The sequence below is a fragment of the Neopelma chrysocephalum genome, unplaced genomic scaffold (assembly GCF_003984885.1).
Source record: "Neopelma chrysocephalum unplaced genomic scaffold, ASM398488v2 Primary Assembly neopelma1_97017, whole genome shotgun sequence".
Classification (NCBI taxonomy): Eukaryota; Metazoa; Chordata; class Aves; order Passeriformes; family Pipridae; genus Neopelma; species Neopelma chrysocephalum.
Genome location: NW_020925659.1, coordinates 1,725,310 through 1,738,868, shown reverse-complemented (window position 1 = coordinate 1,738,868; position 13,559 = coordinate 1,725,310). Strand labels below are relative to the sequence as shown.

General features: G+C 41.3%; 1 protein-coding gene across 10 annotated transcripts in view; it reads left to right on the top strand.

The window, feature by feature from the left end:
• The window catches only part of SHC3 (SHC adaptor protein 3), a 60,536-nt gene that overhangs the window by 33,757 nt on the left and 13,220 nt on the right, over positions 1-13,559 (top strand). For all 10 annotated transcript variants that reach the window (XM_027670984.1, XM_027670985.1, XM_027670980.1 and 7 more), the window contains 5 exons: positions 581-700; positions 3,605-3,658; positions 7,889-7,940; positions 11,915-12,041; positions 13,111-13,264. In XM_027670984.1, coding sequence (XP_027526785.1) covers positions 581-700; positions 3,605-3,658; positions 7,889-7,940; positions 11,915-12,041; positions 13,111-13,264 — 507 coding nt within the window. The remainder of the gene's footprint in view (positions 1-580; positions 701-3,604; positions 3,659-7,888; positions 7,941-11,914; positions 12,042-13,110; positions 13,265-13,559) is intronic.

Sequence of the window (13,559 nt, the reverse complement as noted above, 5' to 3'; positions counted from 1 at the left end):
CTAAGAAGTCTACAAGCAAAATCATAGAATGGTTTGGGTTGGAGGAGATCTTTAAAGGTCTTCTAGTCCGTAACACTCTGTATTCCATTTTGTAATCATCCCATCGGTACCACTGGAGTCCCACTTTCTGTGTGGGGAGTGGGTAGAGAAGTCAGTGGATGCAGAGAACAGATTTCTTTTCAAGAGTTGAAGCTGTTTTTACAGAATAAGAACATTATCATTTTAAGATACTGACTGAAGGCATTTGTCTTAGTCTGCTTACTTGGTTCCTTAGTGAAGGTGAGACTTTGCTGTCTTACAAACCCCCTATTTTCTATCAGGTCTTCTTTTGTATCATGTATTCCTGTTTAGTTAGGTCAAGAGTAGATGACTACCTGCCTAGCTACTATCATTAGTAGGAGCAGTAGTAGTATAAATGAGAAATCATTTTCAGGGGGAAGCAGCTGTTGTAAGTAAATGTTCTTTGAAAGTCATAAACCTTTTAGAAGCCTTTCAGATCACCGCTAACCCTGCATACAATGAAGGTCATCCCAAATAAACAGAGAACAAAAATCTGCTTTTTTTCCCCCCCTCCTCACAGCAACCAAGCAAAGCCCTTTCCAGCATCTTGGGAAAGAGCAATCTTCAGTTTGCAGGAACGAGCATAATGTTGAATATCTCCACCAGCAGCTTAAATCTAATGAATCCTGATACGAAACAGGTGAGTGCAACTTCGGTACTAATTTGTAAGGCTTTTGATGAACAGTCTGCCGCTGTCTGTCAAATACTCAGTTGCTCAAAGTTATTATTCCTCAGTAATGTCTATAAAATGAATAAAAATGAAATATGAATCATAGTAGAAGTCAGCTTATTCCAGTATTCAACACAGCTTTCATTAATTATTTCCTTCTTGCCCTGTTTCTGGTAGATTGGTTTTGCTCTTATAAGCCCTATGACATGAAATGTCATTTTCTGGTCATGGTAGTTCTTACTGGGTACAATTAAAAACTTTCAGGGTGGTGAAAGGGATATGCTTGGAGTAACCAACTAAAGGACTGAATGTACATCCCCAATTTCACTGTTTTCTTTCCATTTAGAGTCTGAAAGGGCAAACCGTTCCTGAGGCACTGCTAAAAATACAGCCTCGGGCATTTTGCAGTGCAGTGAAAGGCCAGTCTTTCAGAGAGACAAGGCAGCCTTTTTCAAGTAGCTTATTCCTTCTTCTTCACTGTGCTGAAGGTACAGACGCACTTTGGGGAATCGCTGCAGTGGTTTGTGAATGATGTATGAGATGAGAAAAATCCTTGCTCAGGGTATACAAAGAGAAAGCAGATGGACATGCGTAGTCACTGCTGTGCTATTTGCTGTGAGCCACATATTCTGCTAGGGCACAACGACTTTCTGCCCAGATACAGCCAGAGAGGAAAACAATAAAGTTCCTACTGTCCTTCAGGGCACCAGGATTAAAGAATGAGAAAGAACATGTACACTGTCCGTCAAAAAAACTTGCCGATTATTATTATCGTCATGTTTTCATTCATTTATCATCATCCTTATTTAGAAAACATCCAGATCTCCTGCAGCGAGCACTGAGACACTGGGAGCAGTGCTATGCCTGGTTGCAGTAGTTTGTAGCCTTGCTATGGAATATACACAGCAGTGCCTCTCACAGGGACAGTTGCCCCCAGTCAGAAACACGGGAACTTGATGTTAATTAGATCTACTAAGAGAGTGCCCAGCCCTGAAAGTCGCCTTGTCTTCAGCCAGTGCCAGGGCAGAGTTGAAGTTAAACTGATTTATCCCAGAGCAGAGTCGTCCCCCAGATGTTTTACCTTTTCTCTGAGCTGACAAAACTCTTCATCTTTCTCTCACATAATTCTTTTTGAGATCGACTTTTCTGGGTGCTGCTGGCCTGGGAAACGTCTGGTTTCTCAGAGATCCCTGATGTGGCTGTGGTCTCCCCTGTTTCTTGTTTGTGCCAAGCATTTGATTTGCAAATAAGAATGGCCCAGCAGCTTTGCCCTTTGAGGTCCCACACAGGAAGAAGGCTGTGAACTTCTGTAATAGCCTCTTTTTCCCAGGGGAGCTGGAAAGAAAGAAAAAAGACAAGACAGTGTTGTTGGCCCTGAGGGTAGAAGGAAAGCAATTGCATGTGCTGCAGCAACAGTTCAGTGAATATGTTAGGCAGGGCTGGGTGGAAGATGGTTTTGTTTTGTATATTTCTTTTAAAAAACAATCTGATTTGAACTGATGGCTTCAAGCGCTTTTCTTAAAACTTGGAAAAATTAGCTTAGAGACAACTTAAAATAATTTTTGTTTTGTATGATGCTGAAGTAAAAGATTGGGTTATTTGCACAAGTCAGGGAAATGACAATGTTAAATGTGTAACAGATCTTCACTAGTTCATTTCTATTGTTAAGATTACTACTTCTTTACGGGAAAAAGAGAAGGGTATCCTCACTGATGAGTAATGGAACACTAATTCACCAGTGAACACTTAAAAACTAACCACATCTTCAGAGGCTGCTGTGTGACAAGCAGGGCTATTGAAAATGAAGTGCTCTTTACATGAAAGAAACACTGCAAATAGTTATCAACTCTCTCTGACTTAATGAAGCAGCAAGATCCAGAAAAAGTCGTGTCAGGCTTTTTTCTTTCCGAGGAAGGTAGTTGCTAGTTCAGGTCTTTTAGATGCAGGATAGGGAAAACATCCCAGAGAATATATTTCAACCTATTTTTTTTTCCAAAACAGTTTTCTGAAGTATGTGGTTCCCTCTCCAAACTGAGATCCTAATTCTGTTGTCACGTGCTTTGAGGCACTAAATAGAGGCCTGTCCTTTCCCAGATGAATTCCTTGGCATGGCTTATGTGACTCAAATATCAAGTGAAAGTTTCTTTCAAATGACCTTTTCTTTCTTGATTATTACATGATTTCATTATTAAAAGATTTCATAAGTTAAATCTCAGAATAGCAGAGCTGTTCTGCTAGTATTGTATGTTCAGGACAATTTGTCTCTTCCCAGAGAAATATTGTATTAGTTCAAATTGTACATAAGCAATTTGAATTTCAAATGCCCTGGATTATGCCTGTGATTTTGTCCACAATGCTACAGTGCAGCTCGGGTCAAATTTTTGTTTGCATATTGCAAACACGTTGATGTTTGAAACATAAAATGACACAGTGGGTGTTGGAAACAATGTTAGGAACCCTAGCTGGTGTACGGATTGACATGGTTTCATTGATTTCACCAGAGTGGCATCAGCAGAAAAGTGTTTTGATGAATAGGACCTTTTGCTTCATTCATCATTATCTGTAATAAAGAAAGGGAGTTTTTGCTGATCAAAATTTCTCCAAAGATACTGTCTGACAGATCTGTGTGATTTACTGGAGTTCTGAGCACGTTTAGCAACTTTGCAGTGTCCTGATACGTTTTAAAGAACACCAGAACAGATTCATTGATCCTTCAGTTTGTTTATATTATTGTGCTGCCCTTTTTACTCCATGTGGATAATTTTGATCCTGATTTTGGATTTTCGCCTGTATGCAAACCAGAAAAAAAAATCAAAAAAGTGTAAACTGTAAGAAAACTATCTGACTTACACTTATTCTTTCTGATCCATACAGATCATAGCAAATCACCACATGCAATCTATTTCCTTTGCGTCTGGAGGTGACCCGGTAAGCATTTCTTTGAAGCCTTCCCCCCCAGCGTGGATACTGCCTTTTGAGGACTGTGGGACAGAATTTATCACATATCCTACTGAAAGAAAAAAAAATACGGCCACAGTAGCTCCTGTTTCTTGTTTTTGTAAATTCATCTTGATTGTTGTCATCAAACTCTTTTTTGAGGGGAATTCGTAGATCCTCCTCTTTGAATGACTGAAACAAAAAAGTATCAAGGGGTTGAGAGCATTTATATAGTAACTGATAAGCATCACTTTGTTTCTCAGAGTAATGTAGTGCAGTCATATGGGATTGTATGAATTTTTATCCTGTTTTTAATTTGCACTTTTCACAGTAATAGACTATGTTGCAGTTATAGTAATGAAGCACTTTTTTTTCCTTCTCGTCTTTAAGTGTGCATTGAGAAGACTACTAAATACTGCCTTCAGGTGTATTTGCTACACTCGTGGCTTGAAGACAGGCTTTGAGGAAGCACAGACCTTACTTGCTCATTTTGCAAAGCTTTCAGTTTCCAATTCAGCTTTCAATTTTACACATTTGGTTCATTTGGAGCAAAGGGCAGATTCCTGCCTGTTGTGCTTTTCCTTAGTTTTATAAGCTGTCTATTGAAGGTATATTAATAAATGTGCTTAAAAAGTATTTGTCACTCAGGAAGCAATGGGGGAATTATAAAATATTGACACTGCTCACCTTTTACCTTAGAGGTTTGAAAGCTTTTAAACCTAGATTAATTGAATGAGTGCCTTTTCCTCCATCGTATGATCATCCGTGATTTATCAGTCGTGTGCTACAGGTAAGGCAATTTCCAGCCTGCTTTGTGAGTCAATTCTCGCAGTTCAACCCTGTTAAGGTAAAGATCCTTGGCACTTCCTCTGTTCATTTAGCTACCCTCAGGAAACATAAAGGCAATCTTCAGTCTTAGTATAGCTTTGCAGAGTTCAGTGCAGAGTTCAGTTACAGAAGGGAAAAGGACACCATATCATAATAATTTGGGGAACAAAATATGGATCAACAACAGCTTTGAAATACAACAGATTGCAATGTATGCTGTAAATGAACAATTCCTGAAGTGGGCAGAGGAGTGATTAGCACAGTTCCCTGCCTCCGTAAGAAGATTCTTCGCTGCCCATCTGCCATCCCAAATGCTAAGTCCTGGAAACACCATTTCACTCTGCCCACTGCTAGAGTGATTTACCAGGAAAGAGGAGAGGAGCAGCAGTAGAAGAGATTGGATTTGGAGTAAACAAGCTCTTCCAAATGTTTTAGAGAGATAAAAATCACGCTACTGAGTCAGCGAGCTACCAGAAGAATAAAACTGCACGGTGGAAGGGAGCCTACAAGATATGGTAAAATTGTAAAGTTGTTTTCCTGATAAGACTACTACTGCATGAATTCATTGTGGTGTTGAGGGGAAGAAGGTAGCTATGAGTATCTAATGATGCTCTAAAGTTTATCTTAGTGGTCTAGTGTCTGGCACAACTTTAAACCATAAGCTTGTTCATAAAGCAGGTGGTTCCTTTGTCCTGGATGTGTGTAGAAGAAGACAAGGTGAGAGGATGTGGTTTAAGTCACAGCTTTATCTACTCATAAGAGGGCCATCTAGTCACAACTTTCATCAGCCCTTAGTGATTTCCACCTGGTGGAGGACTGCTGCCACCGAACTGTATCTCCCAACCACAGCTGGGCTCCAGCCCATAAGCTCATCTCCTTATATGCAATTTAAACTGGATAGACAAAGGTCATAGTGAACTAGGAACCTAGATCTGAACCCATGTTTTTTCATGAAGTACTTCCCTTATTTTGAATTTTGGAGTTTGGTTTATTAGGAAGTGAGACTACCCTCACTTCTCTACCCCATCCACCTTTATACTCTATATATCTGCCTCACATTCATGACAGAAATTATCTTCACAACTTTCCACCCACTCCCTTACTGTTAATTATCTTACATTAATCAAAATGTAACCACTGGAGAAGTGTTCCACAATCTTGGAGAACAGCTTGAATACCATATATATATGTTTGCAATATTCCCATTTGCAATGAGTCAGTTTCTGGCTGTGTCGGTACACGGCAGCTTAAAAACGTCCCCACCAAATCCTTTACACACCATTTCAGAACAATTTTTAGTTCACTTCCAAGACTGTGTTCTGGATCTGCTTTAGCTCTCTTCAGCCCCTCCTTATGATACACTAAACAATTTTCATCCATGGTAATTTCAGGCGGTTGTTTCCAGGCTGCTAGACAAGACATCTGTTTTTGGAGATATCTGCTGAAATGTCAGAGTGGAGGTTTTCATAAGGTCTAATAAGGCAGGTCTCTCAGAGGTCCCTGAAGGCAGTAGTTTTTCGGTTTCAGCCACACCTCCAAATTTTACCACCGCGATGCAATTTCTTAGGGGTGGTAATTACGTCTCATTCATACTTGTTTTCAGTCCTTAAATGTCAAGGACCACTTTGCTGCATCAGCCCATCTTTGTGTAGTTTTTGGATGGGAATCTTCTAAATTACCCACCGTGGAATGTGCCCACATTAAGTCCTTAATGATTTGTCATAGTCAACTTCAACCTGAACTTTAGAGGAAATAACGAGTTGGTAGTTCCAGACTGTCACGTCCGCACTAGCTGTGAGATAGATCTATGATTTACTCAGCCATTAATGTATCCATTAGCTGTGCCTGAACTAGTAAATAAATTGATCTGTGGCCCATTTTCTGACCCTTCTGGCCCTGCAACTAAATAGCACAGTGAAATTTGCATCCAAACACTCACCCTCTTCCCTCGTAGTGGTCTCTTGGGATCGATGCCCAGCGCGTGCCGGTCCCTCGGAGAGTTTCAGAGCATGGCATGAGAAACCAGCACAGAGGGGCATGGGAGAGTAGCAACAATAAAACAGTATGGACAACTGTGAAACAACTCTCGGGCCTTTTTCTTGGCTCTGTTTTGTTTGTTACTACAGACACAGTCACTTTTCTTGTCCCCTTACTTCTTGATATGCACCCTTATTTCCACTTTAGTCATCGCCTAGACACTGTGTCACAGGATGCGTCAGAAATTACTGGACAAAATATTAGGGCCATTCTTCTCTGCTTTTTTTTAATAGGCCAACCTCATTGCTGCTGTGTCTGAGTGTCTTCCAATAGTCTATTAAGTGATATGGCTACACATCTGTTACTAGAACCATGAATTTGCTTCATCATTTCCTTAGGATGGAAATTGTATAGACATGCAGCACAGTGATTTGGTTTGGGTGGGTGGTTGTGGTGTGTGCTTGCACTAGAGAAAGCTAAGCTGAAGAAGTCTGTCTTTTAACAGAAGGTTCATGTTTGTTATGGCGTTAGATCTTGGCATAATTGCCAATGATCTGGGATCAGTGAAAAGGCTTTGGATAGAGTTATACCGCCAGCTGTAGTGTATCCTGTGTATCCCTCAGGTTCAGCTACACCTGACTAGCCAGGCACGTCAGGAAACACCAGACCTAACCAGGACTTCATGTTTGCATCAAGGCTGTGTGGCCTAAACGTTTCCCAGAAACACTGCCCCTTCTGTTCCATCTGCACAATGACACGAGTCTGCGCCACTTGTGGCAGGAGAGCAAGCAAAAAATCCTTGAGGGAAATGTCTGCCTGCTCTTGCCCGAAAATCCACCTGGCACGTGGCAACGAGTGTGGCAAGGAGCAGCCCATGGGCTAGAGGAGAGTGTCCTGGGATTCTGCTTGTCACAGCCAAGCAGGGGCTGGCCACCTCTGTGCCATATGGCATAGTAGTCAGCAAACACACCTGCTTTCACACATGAATAAATGCCATTGCTCGGTATTTCTGGGGAGCAGGGCTCTTACTCCCACTCTTTCTGCCACAGAACAGGTTGATTGTTTATGTTCTGAACCAAAACCTCTGGGCAGTTTGAAAATAAGGACTTGTAATTCTACTCCCTCCTAAATGAGGCTTGATCCAAATCCTACTGAGTTTGTTTAATTGATTCTCAAAGGCCTTGGAAGAGATTTTTAAATTCTGCTGGAATAGATCACATTCTGGAGAAAGTGGTGCAATCAGTACCAAAACCCATAAACGTTTATATGGGGTTGAAGTAGTATACAACTGTAGAGCAAAACATATCATTTGAGGCTCTACCCACAGGAATATACATACTCTGGACTGTGATCTTTTGCTATGATCAGTGCAAATATTTTTTTGCATTCATTATAGATATCTTAATTTTTTGACAGGATACAACTGACTATATTGCATATGTAGCTAAGGATCCTGTTAATCGGAGAGGTAAGTTAGAAACACCTGTTTGACATCTGTTTTTCCTTTGAGAAACACAAATTATTTGTGGTTTAAGTCAGATTTTTTTTCTCCCAGAAAATATAAATGCAGCCCAATAAAAGGATTGCCTTTGACAGAGTCACGAAAAGATTGGGTAGCAATAAGAAGCAACAGTTTGATTCTCAAACTTGGAACAGGTCTTGCCTCTAGTTCATATCCAAATATCACTTTGATTCTCTTCATCTCTTAAATCAAACACTTGCTTTACTTGGCTGCAGGAGCTTCTAGGCAACAGCTAAGTCTTACCTACACCCAATCACCACACAAGAACTAAGCAGTCCTCAGATTAAGTCATCTGATGAGGCAGCTGAATCTGTTAGGTCTTCTCAGCACATGCCTAATTCTTCCTGGCAGAATCACGTTCTTTATCAAATAGTGAGCTTTCAGCCAGCTTGCTGTAATTCTCTTTCTCAGTGGAGTTTTATACAAGGTAGCATTGCTTTAGCAGTGGTCAGTCAGGGACAGGGACCTTCTTGTTGACTGTCTTCAAAAAGCTAAGATACAGTTTACATTCTCAAAATATAAACTATAAGAATTGTAAATTACAGTCTGAAATAAAGGGTACAAAAGACATTCCTGCTTGTAATGCAGAAAGCATCACTAGGTCTTAATGCAAGGTACAAAGTATTGTGTAATATACCTGAGAATCTATTTATTATTTATAGAGCCATAGAGAAGAACAGAGTAGCTCAAAAAAACTCCAAAAAGCCAACTCTGCAAACCCTGAGCTGCCCACCTTACCATCGACACAACTAATTTAGTAGGTTCCACATTTTATGATCTTTAATGATTTTAGATACCTGAAGAATCTGCTGTGTTCATGTGCAGAGATGTCCAAACTTGAGAGCACTACCTCATAAATAAATAATACTTGCACTAAACATCCTAACATTCTGAATACTGGTGAAACACCTAGAAAACTTATGGGGAATGGGAGGTGTGGAGTTAGTCCAGTTCTTTGCAATGGATGATACATTACAACAACATGTGTCCCCCCTCAGAGAGGCTTCAGCATCAGACTGTAGGATGTGTGGTGCAGAGATGCTCTCCACCCCACCTGCTTTAGCAGAACCCTTCAGCTAAATCAGAGACTGGTTCAGCTGTTCTGAGGGATCTCCGTGACAATGTAGTGGGCTGGCATTGTAGATGTTTGCACTGTAGGGTTTGGAGGAGCCCTGTGCTCTGTTTTCTGTTCCCGTGTGAGTGGATTTTAGATAAAACCTGTTTCACATAATGTGTTCCTTCTATCTTATGTTGGACGTGTTTAGCCTTAACTTCCTGTGACTGTTCCTTTTTGAGCTGGTCTATCCCAGACTGAGGAGTCATCTGAACACCTCATTCTATCGTCTTCCCTTGGTGTATTTAGGTCAAGTAATTTCTCAGTTTTCTTTATGAAAAGATTGACAGTGAACTCTGTAGGTCTCCAGCTGCAGTGCACATCCTCCATTCTTCCGCTGATTTCTCCTTCTTTGATCTTTCTGCATTGTTTTAAAAAGGTATATGATACCTCCATAACAGGGGCTGCCAGTACAGTGGAGGCTGCACCTTCCTAGTCTTCCTTGCTTTTGCCCTCATCATTAGCCCTTTTGGCTGCAGTGAAGCACTGTTATCTCGTGTGAAACTCTTTCATGCTGTGATCTTTAAGCCTTCTGCATTGTGGCTTTCCTATGGGCACTTTCCCCACTCCTGTATATACATCAGTGATTTGCAGATCGGTGACTTTTTATGTGGCCTGCATTAAAACATGTTTTTAAAAGGGGTCTAATTTACCAAGGGATCTGAAGTGCCTTCTGTCACCGTCACTTGCCATTGTGTCATTCTTTGTGTTATCTGCAAATTGATTTAGAATGGAATTTGTCTTTGTTTCTATATCTAGTGAAAATGTTACTGCTGCTGTTACTGACTCTACCACCAATGTTGTAGCATGGCTTCCATACCAGACTCATTTCTCCCCAAGGATGGAAAAGCTGTCTTCGTGTTTTGTATTCTGGATCTAGCAAGCGAAAGGCTGTCTATTTTCTGCTGTAACATTCACAAAAAATCATCTCTGTGTGAGCCAAACCTTCTCAGCCTTTTACAAGAAGCATATCTCCTACCTGCTGAAAGTCCATTCACGTATCCAAGGAAACAGGTTACTCATTATGTCACCTACTGAAACTACTTAATGACTCATGCTTCATTTCAGCTCCGCACAGGTTTAGCAGTGAGCAACGTAGCCTCTTTAAATCTGCACTCTGGTTAGAGAGTGCAAACATCTTAGCTTTGTTTGCCCTCGCTGCTTTTGGTCCACGTTCATGGGGATGCCACCAGCAGTGGTGCAAAGTGTGCAAACAGCAAATGTCCTGCTGCTAGTCAGGGATATCTGCCTCCACCTTTGGACATGGGGAGGTCCTGTTTTTGGCTGCTGAATCCGCTTTCAACATGCAGCTAATGGCCTTTCCCCTGAATCAGGATTTGCCTCAGTTTGCTGGTCGGCACAGCAGGTGCTCACAGTAAGGTGAGAAGAGAACACCACTGTACCTGTTTAGCACTGTGACTGGTGCCATCTCGTGCTGTGCAAGGTGCTGCTGAAGAAGAGGCAGCAGGCATTCCATACCTGCACAACTGCAGGCTTCTTGACCCTTTATTTTGGCCTCTTCAGATGTCTGTCGAGTGGATCAGCCTCTGAGAAGCCATTTCTAAACCTACTTAGTCTCGTTATATAACGTTAATTAAAACTATGTCACACAAATGTTGTGGCCAACCCTTATTTGTAGGACATTGGCATCCAAAGCACTTGGTTCCGCTGAACTGGACACTAGGCATGTACTAAAATGCAGTTTTTCAGCTGAAGAGTTTATATTCAGGTTTTAAAGCAGTCTGGGGTGATACAAATTAGCAACTTTGGACAAGGACCCACTCTAGTGCGTAGGACTTGGAAAATAACCAGAGTTTCAAACCCAATCCAGGCTACAGCAAGTAGACCATGTGCTCATCCAGCTCTGAATATGGAAAAACAATTTGCCTGGGCTTTTCCACGTGTGATGAGTGCTGTTCATTCAGATCTTCAGCTTCCAGCTCTTAACACCCATCTATGTTCCTGCAATGTTGAGTCAGTTTCTCCATGAATTCACCTCTTTGTGTTGTCACATCAGACCTCTGGGCCACTCGCTGATTTAAAACCGTGGCAGATTTGGGTGCCCGGGCAGCTGATAAAGGTTTCTCAGTCTTCCATAGGAAGAGAGCTTGTGCTGCCAGCCTCCCTCCCTACTGCATCTGTCACAGTGGGTTCGGAGAGGTGGCACACGAGGAAGTGCTGGAGTTAATCAGGTTCCTGTCTCTGCGCTCTTCAGTGACCCACCAGTTTACTGGGATTGTCTCCATGTGGGGAAGCAGGAAAAAGTACCAAGGTCTGTACTCCTGGAGTAAGGTCAGGGCCCGTGGTCTAGAAAGTATTCTGGGTGTACTGCTCCTCCCTCAGACTGTAATTTGGAAAAAGTGATCAGCTTGTGAGCTTGGGGGGTGATTACATATAAAACTGAAGTGGTAATAAAATTGAGGAAACCCAAGAAAGCTTTTATTGTTATTACCATCTATTAATATTTTGTATTTTCATCTTAAAGCTTACAATTCTTACATAATCTATTGCATTCAGGTAATAGTGTGAAATTGTACGAGATCTTTGCGTTTGTGGACTTGTTAAAATAGCAGAACATATTTGTGATCTTGCCCATGGCAGTTACACACCAGTGCAATTTTGTGTAACCTTTACAAAGACGCCGTTGCCTGAAATTCACTGTATCATAATTGGTTTTTATTGAAAGGTGCACGCTTCTAATAGGGCAACTACACTTGACGTGTAGGTGTTTTGTCACAGGTCAGTGCACCCCACCACAACATGAACAATGATTTGCATGCGCATGTGTCAAATCTTTTTCATTTAGCCTGTCATATACTGGAATGCTGTGATGGCCTGGCCCAGGATGTCATCAGCACCATAGGGCAAGCATTCGAGCTTCGATTTAAGCAATATTTGCGATGTCCCTCTAAGACACCTACTTTCCAGGATAGGTGAGTGCCATTCCACAAGACTGCTAAAGGACCTCCTTTAGCTTTCTATTTTACATAATGAAATGTGTGGTGGACGATGTTGCTGGAGACAGACAGGATTTAAACATTTTAAAAAGAGGTTTCTGCTGAATTAGCGTAGCAGCGTTTACCTAATGAATATGAAGGGAGCACAATAATTTTAAAAGAACAGGCTAAATATGGATTTCATGGCGATGTTGAAATGATCGTGCGTTTTCTGTTGTTGTTAGTAGGCAGAGTTGGATGGCCAAGAATGGATGTTATTTGTGGTGTTTCCTCATTGTTGCTGTCATAGCAGCTGTGTCGGTTTAGGTGGAGTAAGTTAGAGAGCTGGGCTTCCAAAATGACTAGAGTTGTTTCACTATTTCTCATATTAGGGTGATGTTTTGGGGAATGTCATGTGTTATACAGTGGCTTTGACTGCATTGTTCTCTGGAGGATACAAAATCTGTCTGTTTGTGTATGTTTAAAAGCCTGGGATATAGCATTCTGTTTTCTTTGGAGATATGAATAACTATATGCTTGCTAATATTAGTATAAATTCCAGTGAGCTGGTACCCTCCACAATCTTTTATATCAAAGTAAAATAGGTATATGGTGAATATAAAATGCTACTATCCTAATCTGGAAACATGCTGTATTCATGTCTCTTGACTTTGTGAAGTTCTTCCAGATTTGTACTGGTGATAGAACATATCTTTAGATATAAAGCTTTAGAGCCTAGTCGGTCCATCAACTCACAATATTACAAGTACTACTGTAGGGTTAGATAAAATTGCTTAATTCGATTTGTAATGGTCTTTAAAGCTAAGTAAAAACATCCTTTACTCAGCACAAAGAATTTTATCCCTTGCAAAGGAGGTTTAGATAAGTGTGTCTAAACAGAGAAGGTCTACTGCATGATCCATTATTGCTTCCTGACTTGTGATGGTAGCTGGGATGTCCAAATAACATGCAATAGTGATCCCCTGACAGGCAGTCTTATCCTGATGAAAATATCTCTAAGTGCTTTACAAGCGAGGGGCAAAACAAAGCACTCGCTTCCTTACAGGGTGCAGAGTTTTGAGGACCCGTGGACGGAGGAAGAAAACGAGGCAACAGAGCATCCCTATTACAACAACATCCCAAATAAAATACCTCCCCCTGGCGGCTTCCTTGATGCCAGGCTCAAAACAAGACTTCCCACTGCTGCAGACACAGCTCAGGTCAGTGCAATTGCATCTCTGCCATCCTGCTGATGGATGCAAAACTTTTAAAAGACGTGTATTTTAAGGTGGGATTCACGGTGGGAACCTTTATAGCTCACAGCCCTTCGTGTATGGCCAATTTCCTTTTGAATGGGCATTGCAGACCTAGGGGGGGCAACACACTAGGCAGCTTCAGAACAAGACAAAGGAGGTGAGTTCCTTGTGGTTTTGAAAGATTAACTAGGATCTAGGAAGAGAAATCCACTGAGGGTAAATACATTTGTGGAAACCATGTCTGCTTCAGAGAATATAA